Here is a 16,479-nt window from a genome sequence, read left to right as displayed (position 1 = left end):
AAAGGAGAGGGTGGCGCAGGGAAGAGGAAAGAGCAGACCAGCAAACAGAAGACAATTCTGTGATGGGGGAGGGGTGCCTGCATACAGGCAGCAGAGACCCCTGCATTCTTTCCGATACCCTTTGAGCACCAGTGATGTGGCCAAGCACTGCTCTAGTGCTAAGAATCAAGCTGCAGTGAGTGCCCAGCCCAGGGAACTTACAACTCAGGGGAGGAGAGACACAATAAACAAGAAAACAAATAGATGCATAACGTAAATTCCCGCAGTAACAATACTGGGAACTGAGGGTCAAAGGTTGAAAAGGAGCTGCCCCAGAAGATGAGAATAGGTGGGAAGATCCTAGGTGCAAAGACAACTCAGGAACTGTGGTTGGGGTGGGGGGAAAGGGGCATAGGACTGTGGACCAACCGCTGGCATCTCTCTTGAACCTAAAGACCTCAAGCATCAACCTCAAGTTGGAACTTGGAGAGGAGAACGATGAAATGTCATGGAAGGGTTTTAAGCAGGAAGTGAAATGATCAGTTTCAATGTTTGCAAAAACCACTGTACTTGCAGATTGTAACTGAGATATTGGAACTGTCCAGTGACAAGGGACAGCCTGAGCCAAGCCAGAGATGGCCAGAGGAAGGAGGAGGAACAAAAACCACAGGACTGGCTGTGGGAGGTGAGGAGGAGGCAGCGTCAGGGGAACTTCCACATTCATAGCTGTGCTTGTCTGGGAGGATGACACTTCCACCTACTGAATTATGGAACCCAAAAGTTGGGGAACAAGAGTGGGCAGGGGGAATGTGCTGACAGGTCTTGTGGATGTGTTCAAGCATAGATGTCTGTAGGCAGCGGAATAAACAGGTCTGGCCCTGGAGACTCATGGCTAAGTTGAAGATAAGGCTTTGAGAGACAAGGACCCCCAAGTACTGAGGAATGAAGAGGGCAGAGGGTAATAGGGCAAGTATGTGGCTGGTCTGGGGTGCCAGGTCAACTGCCCAAAGAGCAAACATCTGCACGTATGCCCAGTTCATCCTTGACTGGGCGCTGCAGACCCAGCCCCAGCTTGGGAGTCACCGGCTTAGTCCGCAGCTACAATTTCTATTCCACTTATTTATCCTTCCGCGGAGATGCTTATTGTAAACTAGAGCCTCTGTGCTCGTGCTGTGAGCTTTCTGGTCCGGAAACGGACCCTCATCAGATCCCGGGGAGGGAGAGAGTGTTCATTTAACAAATAGGGCCTTAATGAGGTCCTATTGTGATAAGAGAATCCAGGGTTGGATATGGGGTTCCTAGCAGAGGGAACAGCTAGAGTCCTAGAGAAGGGGTTGTTCCCACTGCCATGTGAGGTGGTGACCTGCCCTTTAACCCGCCAAGTCCCCCAGCGCAGTGTCCCAGAAAGGCTTTCCAAACTAACGCTGCATATTCCTCAAAGACCAGTTCTCCTCATAATTCCGATTTGGAGCAAGACGATGAACTGAGAGGCACGTTGGAAAACAGACGATGCAGTGACATCCGGAAAAAGAGCAACCAGGCCAAATCACAAAGTCACTTAGGGTCAGTGCCGGTGAAGCTCCGTCTCCTGGCTTTTCTGAGTTAACTTGGGGAAACAGGGGCTCCGATTTGCTCTTGAAGAAACTGTAAATCACTACTACCACCACCAATTTGGGGCCTAAACATCAGATCATACTAATTGAAATGCAGAATGTGTGTATCCTCTAACCCAGAAATCCCACTCTGGAAACAAACTGATGAAGTGGAAGTCCTGGTGTGTAGACACACCTACGGGACTGTGCCCACAGCACTCTAGTCCCCACGGGGTCTGGCTGCCAGTCCTCTCAGTCCTGCACCACACACCAGGACCCCACCTAGTAAGCTTCCCCTGGGGGTTCCTCCAGAAGTCTCTCCTGCTGACTCCTGACCAGCAGCCTGGGCATCACCTGGGACTTGGCAGAGATGCAAAGTACTCAGCTGCCCCAGACCACCTGGATCAATCTATATTTTAACAAGAGGCCCCAGGAGATCCCTAGGAGCAGTAAAGTTTTGGAATTGCTGTCCTAGGACCACAGGCCCTCTGGAAGAGGTTCTGGTCATGAAAGTGAATCTTGTGCTTCAGTCTTTTTCTTGCAACTTTCCATAACCTTACTCGGTGGGGTGTTATGTTGGCAGGTCCTTCTCATAGTCTTTCCCACCATCTTGCCAGACTCTTCTCCAGAGGGGTGGGAAGGGGAAAGAACAGCGTGGAAGGAGAGAAAGCCCCTCTGGCACACTAAAAATGCAGGAAGGAAGGACGGAAAGGAGGAGAGGAGGAAGGGAAGAAAGGAGGAAGGGAGGAGGGAGGAGGAGGAAAGAAAGGAAGGAAAAAAGAAGGAAAGAAGGAAGGGTGGGAGTGAGGAAGGGAAGACGGGAGAAGGGAAGGGTGAGCTGCACAGGAACCATAGTTTTCCCCCAAGGGACAGAGGCCGCAGGAAGCAGCCCTGTTTTTTCCCATCTGCTTTCCTGCTTTTTGTCCTGGAAAATCATCCCAGTGGTTCCCCTCTTGACTTCCACATGACTAATCTCCACGGGTCTCGCCTAATCATACCTCCAGCTGCCTGCTGCTTGTTCCAGTTCCTCCTGCTCCCACAGAGCCAGTGGGGCCTGCAGATCCTGGCCCCTGCCCACCCCCCTCCATCTCTCCCCACACCAAAAGGGGCTTCTGTTGGCGAGTTGGCCAAGCAGGAGCTGGCCTGGGGTCTCCAGATGGTCACAGCATGGAAAGGTCCATCCAGCTCCTGGCCTGCTTGGCATGTGTCATCCCAATGGGTGAGTGTCCACTGTTCTCTCTGGCCCATGCTCAGGACAGAATAGATGCTTACAGTCTTAGGTACAGTCTCTCCTTGAAGGGGGGCAGTTGGGTGTGTCCAGAGCCTGTGAAGGTGGCAGGGCAGTGCTACAGAGGCTGTGGTGACAGAAGTCAGAAGTTCAGATCTGGGCTCTGCCTTGGATTTCTAATTGACTTGAAACTGATGTCAGGTCCCTGACATCTCTGGGCCTCAGTGTAAAGGCTGCTTGTCCCACCCATTGCTGTGAGGATCCCGGGGGTTCGGGGGTGGGGGGACAATGGGCCAGGTATAGGGATAACAGTACAGGCTCTGAGCTAACTTTGAGTGCTGCTGTCCTCTGAGGGCATTATGTCTTGATAGGACAGCCCTGAGGACAAGGGGAGACAGCACATAGTTATCTGGGGACAGTGTTGGGGAAGGGTAGAGTGATTTCACAGGGGACTAGGACAGGTGAAAGGCCCTCCCAGTAGGAACCCCAGGGTGTGAATGGGAATTCTGTGTTAAGTAACAATGTCACTGGTCACTTCTCAGTGACTAGGTGTCCCTAGGAACAGTCTTTCTCAAAGGGCACAGGAATCACTGCATCAGAATCACAGAGGCGGGAGGGCACTGTCCATGCAGGCTTTTTGGCTCCACCCTAGAATCAGAACATCAGGCAGCAGGACCCAACAATCTGCATTTTCAGCTGCCTTCTCGGGTGACTGATCCCCAATCTAGTTGAGGTAACTGGGATAAACGGCAATGGCAGTCCTCACAAGCCCCTCTCTCCAGGAAAAGACCCAAATCCTTTCTGCAACCCAGCCTGGTAGTCTGCATCTGTGCCACCCCAGGCATGGCTGTCACAGCACACATGCTGACCTCGTGGTGTTCTGGGCTCCGTCATCATTCCTTGTGTGGAGTTCTGCTCCACATCTGGATTGTGAACTCCCACACCTTAGACTCCTTTTCTGTCCCTACTTAGCATGGAGTGGAGTGCAGTCAGGCCCAATGTGGATAGTGACAGCAGACGCCTACATGGCTTACTGTGTGCTGGGTGCTGAAGCCTCCTGACCACCAGAGGGGACTATTTGTATCCTGCTTTCACAGATAAGGAAACTAGAGCACAGGGAGAGGCTCAGTGAATGGCTCGGGTGGGGCCGGGACTTAAACCCACATCTTTGTGGCTCTGGGGACCCCACTCCCACCCCATCCCACACAACCATTGTCCCATGCACAGAGCCCCATGGGAGGCACTAATGGGGAAGGAGCTATCTCTTCCCGAGTTGATCTAAGCCAGCTATCTTTGGGGGATGGTTGGGTCCCACTGAGACAGTGGCTGACCTGAGGTGGCAGCCAGGAGACAGGACAAGGACGTGAGTGTCACTGTGAGACACAGCTCTGCGTCCTGCCTCTATTTACCAGCTATACGGCTTGGGCAGATCACCTACCTTCCCCGGCCCCTATAAGATGGGGTCCCTGCCACCTCACAGCAGTGCCAGGGAGGATAAGTAGCCTTGGATGAAAGGCCCCAGGGCAGCTCCTGTGCTCAGCATTCCCCCAGTGGTTCAGTAATGAACTGTCACTGAAGGCGCAGACCTTTAAGAGAAACAAGGCTTTGGGGGCTTGGGTGTTAGTGTGGTTTGCTTTTTTCTTCTCCTGCCAAGAGTCAGCTGCTAGGAATCGGATAAAGACAAAAGGATTTAGAGGAAGCATGATCTGTGCAGTCACATGTTCAAAAACAAAAACCAAACTGCCCATGTTCCCACCGTGAGCAGCCAAGCCACTCATGCAAGCTGCCTTGGCTGCGGAGACCCCTTCTCTTTACATGCCAGCAGCTGCATCCCTGCTAAAACCGGGCGACCCAGAGCTCCCATCTCCTGGTGGGTGTTTGCTGTCAGCCTCTCTGGGGAAAAACTAAGGAGGAGAATGTGGGGTCTCAGAGTGTGTGAGGGAGGTGAGACTACAGTGAATAAAGAAACAGTCCCAAGGGGGAGGATCCTGGCCTTACCTGGGAGTCATGGGAGTCAGGTTCCAGGGATTACCTGGGCAGGAGGCCCTGCAACCAGGCTCAGTTTGACAGCCATGTGTATACCGCCGGGCTCTGGGAACAGATGCCAGTGCCAACTCAGTCCCACTCCTCATAGTCCCTTCCCTGCTCAGGGAAGGCTGTTGGTGAAAGAAGGGGGAGGACTTTGTCCCAGGAAACTCTCATCCCATCTCAGTGCCCTCCCCTTCATGGGAGCACACCACCTGGCACCTATGCTCTGGGCAGCTCCTGGTCTCCCAGAGGCTCCCCATACAGCCTCCCGTATCTCCTCCTCTCTGCTTTCAGAAACATGGAGGTGCCAGATGGGTGGGGTGGGGGACAAATACTAGCCCAGGAGCTCTGACCACCTGGTGACCACAGCCAAGCCTCAATTGGTTCACAAGCCTAGGCTCAGCCTATGCAGCAACCACAATAGTTCTTCCTGTCAGGACTCCTGGTGCCAGGCCATTAGCAAACAGTTCATTTACTCTCCACCAGAGCCCTGCAAAGCAAGGATCCTGGTCCCTGTGTTAGGAAAGGTTCATTGACTTTGCTGGGGCCTCCCAGCCTAGATGTGCACGTCTGGCTCCTCACTGCCTCCATGCCGTGGGCAAGGAGCCTGGGCAAACCTTGGTGCTAAGAGCTATTTACTTTACCAGCTCTGAACCACTGCAGGAAACAAATCCAAACAGCAAGATAAATGGCAGCTGTTGCCCAAGGACCTGGCAGCTTATTTGGGCTTCTGGGAAAGGTCAAAGAGGAGCCGGGCTGCTTGCTGTCATGGAGCCAGGAGGAAGTGAGAAGGTCGAGTGAGCCATGGTGCCTCTGCACCAGTGGCCACACGGTCAGGCTTGCTTGGACTGAGAAAGTCCCACCCAGGGATGGCAGGGAGGGGTGAGAGGGCAGGGTCCCCTGCAGAGGCTAGGGGAGCATGGCAGTGACAGGCTGTATCAGAGCTGGGAATGGCAGTGCCTGTGGTGGCTCTGCACCCCTATCAGCACAGGTGAGTAGCCTGTCCCCATCCAGGCTGGAGAGGGAATGCTGGGATAACCCTGAGGCCAACGACTAGCCAGGCTTCCACACAGACTCCCTCATACCTCAGCCCTTCCCTGGAACCTCCTAGGTCTCCTTCATGTGGAAGGGGTGAATTCCTGCCCCTCCTTCTTGTTTCCACCCTGTTCTGGCCCTTCTCTGTTAATAACCTACCCTGACAAAATGCTAGCCCAGAGAAAGTATTTCTGGGAGCACATTGAAAGGCAGGAGGGGTAAGATGAATGGTGGTGTGCCCCAGCCCCACCCACATATCTACAGGTGAGGACCATGGCCGGCATGAACCGTGCCTCCCAAAAGACCTCCCTTGGTTCTGCAGCTGCCATAAGGCTTGAGAGACCACCAGAGCCAGTCCCTGAGATCACCCCTGTCAGCATGTACAGGTGTTCCCAAAGAGGGTGGCCACCTTACAGATTGTTGGGCTCCTCAGATTGGCCACCTGTCGACTGGTAATGTCAGCCATATGGTAGATGGTGGGGTGTGCAACAGATCTCCGAGGGACTCCAGCTCTCAGTGGCGTGATGCTATCCCTGCAGGAGGCATGGTCTGCCCGTAATGGCTGCCCACCTGGCATCATCCTGCCCCCCTCAAAATCCAGAACTTGCTCTCTCCAAAAAACTATCACAGAAAGTCCACTCCAGCAGACCTAGTACCTGTTAAATTGCCATTGTGTGAGGGCATCCTCTCTGGACACTGTCTCATCATGGTCACTCCTGGTTCACTATCCTAGCTGCGACACCCTGTAATTCCAAGCATATAAAGACATTGACAGATCCACAGACAGCAAGAGACCCAGGCTCTGCCTGAAACTGATCAGCAGTTTTCTCTAGAGTTAACAGAAGTACAATAGTACACAACACTACAGCACCCTGGAAATGATCTGCACAGAGGTCCAGTGAAAATCCCTGCTTCCTCACCAAGGAACTGCTGGCAATCTTTGGTCAGCTTTGGCCAAAGCAAGATTTCTGTTTCTATTCGTGTTCAGCCAGGTCCCACAACTGTGTTCCTGCCTCCCTAATGTCCCTTCCCCGCCCTTCACCATGGGCATGGGGCTCTGGGCTATTGGTCTGGAGTTAGTTAGCTCCTCCCTAGTGGAGGGCGATTACGAGGATATGGAGCTGATGCCCCATGCAATGGACCCAGCCCTTTGTCCTTCAGACATTTCCCCTCAAGGAAGTATGAGGAGAGCATTCTCCAGATTTTAGTAAATGCTGAGGAAGGACCTTCAAGAGGTGCATGCATCTTTCCAAGTAGCTGGGTTTTCTAAATAGCTATTGGCTTATTTTTAAATACCTAAAAGTTTATTAGTTTACTTTAGCCAGACATATTTCTAGAATGTTTTATGTGCTTCCTTGTCACCTTAATCCAAATATCATTTTTCAAACATAGATCTTTAAACTTAAAGGTCACCTCAGTTAACATCTAGAGGTATAATCTTAAGGATGGCCTACTCAGACCCAAGTGTGCTGGGAACTCGCCTAAGGTCCCAAAGTCAGCATCAGAGCCAGAGCCAGAGCCAGAACCTCAGACTAACTCCCGACACCTTATCTGAGGAGCACACTATTAAAACAGGGTATCTCCCATGGCAACAAGCCTTTCCATGGTAACTCGGGTCATCTCTTTGTACACAGGTTACATGGGCCTGGTGCAATGTCATAAAGGCTCAGGGCTCTCTGGGTTCACTACTTCTCCGAATGGTCCCTTTGACATTGGACTCTTATAATTTCTATCCTGAGCTTCTTTCCATTATTTTTACTGAGCTTTTCCTTCCTGAATGTCAACTGTCATTTCTTGCTGATTTCAACAGGCCTACCAAAAGAAACCACTTTCCAGCTTTTTGATTTTCATTACCCTAGGCAGAAACTAAATAAACTTGTTAGAATTCTGTATAAATTAAAAAGCAAATAGTGGCTTAGCAATGACCAGACTTGTTGACACACTGAAGAGAGTTACTAATTTGTCACTGCAACTGTATCCCTGATATCCAGTGAAGATTCTAGCCCATGATAAACTCTCAATAAATACCTATCAGCAAATAAATAAATAAAAGACTAGCTTCGTAGTGAGTTGAGCATGAGGACCGGGCTTCTGTACTTCAGTGGTCTAAGATGCCAAATTGAGCTGCAAATGGTGCTTTGTGAGGGAATGCTTAACCCCTGCTGCACCACCCAGAGGACTTCTCCACCACTACTTGGTAGGGCTGGGGGAGGGAACCAACATGTAGGGAGCATTTGCTGCAAGTCAGGCACTGTGCAGGGTGCTCTACACATGTGGTTCATTCACTCCTATGAGGACAGTATTATGTTCCCCTTGGGTAGCGGAGGAGCCTGAGACCTGGGATGTTTAGTAACTGGCCCAAAGATCACCCAGTATGCAAGGAGCCTAGGATGGTTCCAGGCACAGACTGGGTGCTTGGTTAAAGTCTGATGAAAGAATGATCAGAAGTGGATTGTAATCTAGTCTGGCTGGGCCAAAGCCAGCATGCTTTTCACCATACCCTGTGGCCCACCATTGAGAGGAGGTATTTGGATAACAGGAAGAATGTGTACCTCCTCTTAACCCCTAGAGGTTAACAGACAGGAGTCAGAGATATTAGAGAGCCCACAGTAAGGAGCCATGGTTCCAGTTTAGGAATCATCCCTCCCCATTCTTTCATGTCTTAGTCCAAGGTCACTTTAGCCACCAGTTGGAATGGGAAGTGTCCCAGGATATTGGGGAGCTTAGATTCTTGCTGAAGCAAATGCATTTGTTCCCTGGCCAATTCCACCTTCACCTGGAGTCTGCTGGACACTCAAAGGTCTCTGTGTGAAAGGGAGTCCAAGTCCTACTTTTTAAAATCCATTTCAGATAAACAGGAAGCAGCACATCTCTCCTTCCACTGGGAGCCAGGATCATAACCCATGGTGAAAGGACCTCTGTGTTTCCTTTCTGCTCCTCAAGTGAAACCCATCCTGGGAGGGAGGGGCTGGTGTGAAGTGCTTCACACATCAGGATGTTTTCAGACATGGCCGTTATCCTTGAGCGATTGAACATACAAGTTAAGGTCAAAATCCTGAACAAAGGAGGAAGAACTACCCAGGATTAAGCCTTGGCTCTGCTACTGGTTGGTAAAATGACTTAGCTAAGTCACCTGGGCTGTGCAAGCCCCAGATACGCCTTCTCTAAAAAGGGGCTAATGATAGCACTTCATGGAGATGTATGATTTAAATGAAATGAGAAATGTTTCCCAACCATTCCCCAAAGCACCACGTGCCGTAGCCTCCTTATCCCACCATGCCCTGCAATCTTTATGCAGCTGCCCATGCCTTGAGGCTTTGCTCTGCTGTTCCCTTTGCCTGGAATGCCACCTCTAGCGAAATCCCCCTCCTCTCGCAAGGCTCTGCTAAAGCAGCATCTCCTCTCCTAGGGGGTCTCCAATCCCTGCCTGCCTATTCACAGCACACTTCTCTCTACCCACCCTCCCTTCTGTTCTCATGTAGCAAGTCAATCTGACATACGTCTGTAGGTGGCAGGCACTGTGCTGGGCAATAGCAACACAAATAGAACCACATAGACACATCCTGGTCCTCCCAGAGCTCCTGGGTATCTGAGCAAGACATACAGTTATATAAGAAGTCCAGACACAGGCTTGTGGCTTAGGAAGGTCCCCCGGCCACAGGGAAGGCTTGGAGGAGATCTGGAGATGAATAAGAGGGAGCTGGTGTGTGAAAAGAGGCCAGGAGCCATGTCCATCATTAGAGCACCTGGTGGACTGTGGTGTAATTATGTGTTCACAAGTCTGTCTCCATATCTGAGCTGGGAGCTCCAGCAGGCTGATGGAGCTCCCAGCTCAGATCTGTCCACCTTTGTCACCACAGTTCATTTCTCGGTACCTGGCATCATGGGGAAGTATTCGATAAATGTTTGCTGAATTAATGAATACCTGGGGAATCAGTGCCTGGCTCCATGATGCCTACATGATTCAGGAGGTCAGAGGAGGCTGAGATCACAGAGGGTGGGAAGTAGCAGAGAAACTGAGTCAGAGGCTGAGTCTCAAGATTGGGGAGACATTTTTTGCAGCAAGAAGAACTGACTGAACTAGCAAAACCATCAGACAGGTTTTCCAAATTTGAACTAGGCCCTTTGGTAATTGATGACTGAGCAAACAACATTTTTCTAAAGCTAAGTGTTAAGTCCTCCACTTGGGTACAAAAGCATCACTTCACTTGTCCAGAAGAAAAGACATTTAGGCTTAAAAGCAGGTTGTATTTAAAAAGAATTCATGGCCTTCCTTGATGGCAAGTTAGGCATGAGCCCAAGTGGGACCCAGGGCAGCACTGTGGGACACAACACTGTGCAGGTGAAGCACTCCTGAAACACACCCCTGGAGCCACCTGGCTCAGGACACTACACTGAAGGAAGAGGACAGTCAGACTGAGAAGTGGCAAGTAAAGGACTAGAATTTTTCCACCAGAAAAGGGAAGGCTTCTCGGGTCTAGGAGAGCCACAGTGGGATTGTAGGAGGGCCATCTGGGGAGAGGATGTACATGCCCCAAAGAGCAGTGGCAGTCCTATGGGTGGCTGGAGAGGCTGGTTCGGTGTGGGAGGAATGTCGTGACCAGTAGTTTATTCACAGATGGATGGGCTCTATGGAGCATGGTTGGCAGTGAGCTGAAGGGATTCCTGTCCAAAGAGTGAATTGGGCTAAATCACCTCAAAGGGCAAAGAGCACTAGGTTTGGAGTCAGAAAAGCTGAGTTCCTCCCATGTCTACCTGTGTGTTCAGGGCCCTTATTTTCTTAACTAGGACAGGATCTACCCTGCCTTTCTCCCCCTGGGTGTTTTGAAAGTCACCTGACATAGTGTATATAAAAGAACTGTGTAAATTGCAAAGCCCTTTGGAAATACAAGGGCTACACTATTCCATTTAAAGATGCTTTTGTGAATTGTGCCCTGGGGGCACTGGCTGAGCAGGCTTAGCAGCCACTCTCCCTCCTTGGGGGAGGCACCAGCCAGGCCTGATCCTGCTAATCACAGAGGAGGCTCTCCAACCACCCCCCACTTGTCCCCAAAGCCACACTCATGTGGCATAGCACATGGAAGCAGAGCTCAGTTTCCAGACTGGGAAAACTGAGTCCAGAATCAAGGAGGCACAGAGCAAAACTGGCACAGAGCAAGGAGGCAGCACAACAGCTCACCACTCTGTCCCTTGGCTGCCTGCCCCACCACTAACCTTTGGGGAAGTCAGTCAGGGCACAGTCCACTTGGGTTGACCTGGATTCTAGAGGAATCTCCTCTACCAACCCACCAACTCAACACATCAGCTTCAAAACCTACTGTGCCTTCCCAGAGCCTCAGTTTCCTCTCTGTAGGTGGGAATGTTGGAGACACAAGGTCTCACTAGTGCACTGCGGTGGGGGCTGCAGACTGGAGCAATCCTAAGTCGGAATCCTGGCTTGGCTTCATCCTAGCTGTGTGACCTTAAGCAATTACTGAACTTTTCTGTGCCTCAGTTTATTAACATGTAACAGGGTATAAACTATGCTTTACCTCCAGGCTCTTTTGTGAAAACGAAAAGAGATACTACAGAGAACTTGCTCAACACAGAGGTACACAGTAAGTGTTTTTATTATGATCACCACCTTGGGGATCTGAGGACAGTACTGTAACCATGGGATACCTGGGTTTTTCCACAGCAGGGCAGGTTTTGATGGGAAAAAGCTAAGGGGAAGAGCATGGGGTCACTAGCCTGTAGCTGAGGCTGGACTCACATGAAAGAGGCAGATAGTTCCTAGGAACAAGGGGGAGAGTCCAGACACCAATGCAGGCCGGGGAGATTGTCTCCCAAGTCACCAGGTGGGATTCCAGCCCCCTGGTTGTGTATGGGAAGAGGATATTTCTGACTTCTGAGCTTCCAGGCCCCAGGCTCTGCCTGAGTCTTGTGGTTCTAGCCGCTCAGCTGGGGGTGCTGTGGAGTTGGGGGCCAAGAACTCACACGCCTCCCGCCCACCTCCCCGTTCCACCTGCCCACAGGTGAGACCGCACAGCGCTGGTCCATGCAGGTGCCGGCCGAGGTCAGCGCGAGGGCCGGCGACGCGGTCATGCTACCCTGCACCTTCACGCACCCGCACCGCCACTACGACGGGCCGCTGACCGCCATCTGGCGCGCGCGAGAGCCGTACTCGGGCCCGCAGGTGTTCCGGTGCGCGGCTGCGCGGGGCAGCGAGCTCTGCCAGACGGCGCTGAGCCTGCACGGCCGATTCCGACTGCTGGGCAACCCGCGCCGCAACGACCTGTCGCTGCGCATCGAGCGCCTCGCCCTGGCCGACGACGGCCGCTACTTCTGCCGAGTCGAGTTCACCGGCGACGTCCAGGACCGCTACGAAAGCCGCCATGGCGTCCGGCTGCACGTGACCGGTGAGCCGGCACGGGGACTCTTTCCTCCCTTCCCGCCTACCCAGGCCCAGCCCCTGTGGCTAGCTGGGAAGGGCGACAGGACCCAACACTTCTCCCAGGGGTCTTCCACCGGAGGGTGGGTTAGGACCACCTGGGAACTTGGTAAAAATGCAGAATCCTGGCCCCAAGAAGGGCCGGGTGGGGCGCGGGAATAGGAATGCGTCCCAGGAGCTTGGGATGGAGGGGAGATTAAGACATGGTGACGGTAATCCTAAATATGGCAAGGACTGCAATGGGGGCGGGGGGCGGGGGTTCCTGCCCTGGAAGACATTCGCAGCCCCGGGGAGTGCACAGGGAGCCCACCAAGCGCCCAGCACTTTGCTAGCGCAGATGCCTGAAACAGTCCTGGTCCCCAGAGCAATGGTTCTCTCCAGCTCCACTCCTGCTCTACAACAATAAGGACCACCCAGTGAGCTCTTCGGCTGGGCCCAGGCCCTGGTCCAAAGACCCCACAAGTATTAATTTGTCATATTTTCCCAACAACCGCCCCATAAGGTGAGTGCTGTTATGATCCCCATTTTACACATGGAGAAACTAAGGCAGAGAATGATACAATCGCAGTACCTGGGATCTAAGATCCTGAGACCTTGCCCAAGTTCTCACGTGGATTGAAATCCAGACAGCTTGGCACCCAAGTGCCCATCTCTTTCTTCTGAGCCTCCCCACCCCCAATCCGTCCAGCTCTCCCATACAGACGGCCGGGGTTTGGGGGGTGTCCCTTGCCTTTGCCGCGCACAGCAGCCAGCTTTCCTGCCCTCCTCACCCCCAACCCCACCTTAAAGGCGGCTAGGTGACTGTCACTAGTCTTCTCCCCCGCCCCGCAGCTGCTCCACGGATCGTCAATATCTCGGTGCTGCCCGGCCCGGCGCACGCCTTCCGCGCTCTCTGCACCGCTGAAGGGGAGCCACAGCCCGCCCTCGCCTGGTCCGGCCCAGCCCTGCGCAACGGGTCGGCGGCTGTGCCGAGTCCCTCTCAAGGTCTCAGCCACCAGGTGACCGCCGAGCTGCCGGCGCTGATCCACGACGGCCGCTACACATGTACAGCTGCCAACAGCCTAGGCCGTGCGGAGGCCAGCGTATACTTGTTCCGCTTCCGCGGCGCTGCCGGGGCCTCGGCTATCGCGGTCCTGCTAGGCGCGCTTGGCCTCAAGGCGCTGCTGCTGCTGGGCATCCTGGCCACCTGTGCCGCCCGCAGCCGTGAAGGTGGGTGCGCGGGGCCCGGGATGGCGGGAGGGGCAGGCGGGGCTCTTCTCTTGGGTAAGGCCTTGTGGCCAACATCCTGAGGTCGTATAGGTGCTAGGAATACACAGCTGGGTAGCACCTGTTTTCCTGCCCTCCAGCGGGAGCTGGGGAGTACACAGAATTTCCAGGGGCTGTAAGACAGTGCTCTCTTAGATCCCAGGCACTGCAGAAAGCAGGGAGGTATGTCTCACTCAGGCCAGGTGTCTGGAGAAGCTTTCTGCTGGAAATAAGGTGATAGTTAAATCAAAAACTTCAAGCAGGCATGAGCTAGGCAAGCAAGGGCAGTGGGGTTCCAAGCAGAGGGAACAGCATGTGCAAAAGCTCAGCAGCTACTGGGCAGGGCAGGAAATGTTCTCTCGGCCCCATATTGGGAGGGGGCTTCCCAGAGACAGACCATCCAGGTCCATAGCACTAGTCTCCAACCCCAGTGAGGAAATCCAGCATTTATCATGGTTCCTTAGCTGCTCCCTTCCGGTGGCCACACTAGCTTTCTTGCTGGCTCTCCAAACTCACCAGGCATGTTGTGCTTCAGGGTCCTCAGAAAAGCAGCTTCTACTGGTGGCCTGTTCAGTCCACCCTCCTCTCTCACTCTATTCAAGGCTTCAGTGTCGCTTCTTCACACCCTGCTAATTTACTGTTGCACAAGGAGTGGTTTCCCTGAGAGCCCTTTCCACAGCAGGGTGGATGGGAGGCAGGGCACACAGGCTGGACACTGCAATGGAGAGTGACACCACCTCCTTCTCTGTCCCTCCTACAGAGCACCCGGTCACTCAGGACACCCCACAACGGTAAGTGAGCTCCCCTGCCTCCACCCCACCCCATCTAGTCCCCTTCCCCCAAAGAGTGCAGGCAGGTTTCTCAGGGTGGCAACGGGCGGGGGGAGGGGGGGATCCGGCACACGGCTGGGGCAGGGGTCCTGGCTTTGGGCAGGGTCTAGGCCCTCCTTGCAGCTGCCAAAGCACCCCCTCCCTCAGGCCACCAAGTCGCACACACACTCCCAGCCCCCTTGGAAGGGTAATTTTTCTGTCCTATCTTCACACCTCTGGGCTGTGTCTCCTCTTGCAATCCTCCCACCACATTCGTGGACAGGCAAACCCACACAAAAGCCAACTTAGGGTCACTCCTTCCCCCAGGCATTCTGCTGAAGGACTGAAAACAAAATCTCCAGAGGTTCTGAGGCCTAGATGACAGGCCCAGGGACCCTGACTAGGAAGTCTTTGTCGGGTCCATGACTTTTTCATCTGTAGTGTCCACTGAAGGGAAGGGCCAAGAAAGAATCAGATTCGCAGACCCTGGCTGGGATTTGGGGTGCGGTTGGGAGGACTACAGCCTTCAGAGTCCATTTGAAGAGCTGGGGACTCCCATAACTGCTCCCACCTGTGCCCCAAGGGCTGGACAAGCGGTACTACCTGGTAGCCCCTTTCTCTAGCTGCTGGCTCCACCATCTCCCTCTGTCTCACAACCTGGCCCATGTCTCTTTTCTTTGCTAATTTACTGCCATACCAAGGCCCCTGAATCAGAAGGACAACTATTGTTCAGTCATTTAATAAATATTTGAAGACCTACTATGCACCACGCACTGGTTTGGATGCTAAAGATATAGCAAAGTCCCTGACCTCACAGAACACATGTAGAGAATTTTGATAAATACACAAAGTCATTCTAGGTGAGGAGGGAGCCATCCCCTGGGTTGTGTCTCTATAGAGGAAGCTTTTCCTTGGGATGTGACCTTGAGGGGACCTGCAGACGGATGCTGGAATAGTGGGTAGGGAGGACAGAGGCCCAAAGAAGGGGACAGTCAAGTAGAAAGTCTCCAGTGATACCTGGTTATTCTGGGTGTGATGGGAAGATGCCAAGTGGTTTCAAGCAGGTAGGTGAGTGGCCCTGTCACTTGAATAAGCAGGGGCCAGGAGACCTGGGAAGAGGCTGCTGGCTGAGACTGGTGTGCATGCTTGGATGAAAGCACAGTAGCCGAGTGGGGAGATGAGAGGCCAGGCTCCACACAGGACTGGGTGGGCAGCCCACTGTGTGGGACATGGCCAGGCTGCCCAGGTCTGAAGCTTGAGCCTTAGGTGCTAATTATTGAGATAAAGATGAGGGTGAGAACTGCAGTGAGGATCATGTGTAGTCCTGGAGGACATTGAGATCTGAGATGCCTGTTGAGATGTCTCAGAGTAGAAGGCAGGACAGCAGCTAGGGATGAGGAGGTCTGGCCTGGAAATGTGCATCTGGGGGTCAGGGACACTGAGATGGTTTTGAAGCTTCAGACAGTCTGGGCTGCTGTCACCAACAGTAGCTCCATCCCTGTTCTTTTTCCCTGCCTTTGACATTGTCAGTCTCCATGCCCTGCCCCCCAGTGGCCCTATGCTGGGGTATCCTTGGGCAGTCGGGGACCTCTCCCTGCACTGGGTAGTCAGTCAACTTTCTCCTGTCTGCAGGCCCCAGGCTCAGGAGTCCAATTATGAAAATTTGAGCCAGATGAACCCCCAGGGTCCACCAGCAGCTGTGTGCTCACCGTGAGGAACCTCAGCCACCCATATCCACTTGTGCACCGTGAGGAGTGAAGGCAGAATCCAAGCTTAGCTGCTACAGCCCTTGCTGGTTCCCAGACACTTGGGCAGCACTCATCAGGGTGACCCTTCACAGTGATCAAGACCCTGCTCACACAAGCTCTTCTAATCTCCTATGAGGATGTCTGTCACGGAGCCACCATATATTATGCTCACGGGCCCTGTATTTTGATAGAGTATGAATATATGTATGTGCACATGCATGCGCATGCATGACTTCAGCATGAAACGTCAGGAAATGCCCCTCTCACCCTTTCTTAAGTAGAACACCATAGTAAAGCAGACAGGAAACTGGTCATAGGGCCTGGAGGCCCAGTCTTTGTTCTGCTCTGTCACTGACTTGCCAGGTAGATGGGAACACATTTTTTT

General features: G+C 53.0%; 1 protein-coding gene across 1 annotated transcript; it reads left to right on the top strand.

Moving 5' to 3' along the window:
- Positions 1-2,738: 2,738 nt before the first annotated feature.
- On the top strand, positions 2,739-16,060 carry SIGLEC15 (sialic acid binding Ig like lectin 15). The gene is made up of 6 exons (XM_003784729.1): positions 2,739-2,790; positions 11,400-11,459; positions 11,877-12,260; positions 13,124-13,501; positions 14,298-14,328; positions 15,979-16,060. The coding sequence occupies exons 1-6, from the start codon at positions 2,739-2,741 to the stop codon at positions 16,058-16,060; spliced, it is 987 nt and encodes a 328-aa protein (XP_003784777.1).
- The last annotated feature ends 419 nt before the right edge of the window (positions 16,061-16,479 follow it).

Source organism: Otolemur garnettii, unplaced genomic scaffold, assembly GCF_000181295.1.
Source record: "Otolemur garnettii isolate 467f Iridium unplaced genomic scaffold, OtoGar3 scaffold00012, whole genome shotgun sequence".
In the NCBI taxonomy this organism is placed as follows: Eukaryota; Metazoa; Chordata; class Mammalia; order Primates; family Galagidae; genus Otolemur; species Otolemur garnettii.
Note: the sequence above shows the minus strand (reverse complement) of the source record. Positions and strands in the feature narration are given on the sequence as shown.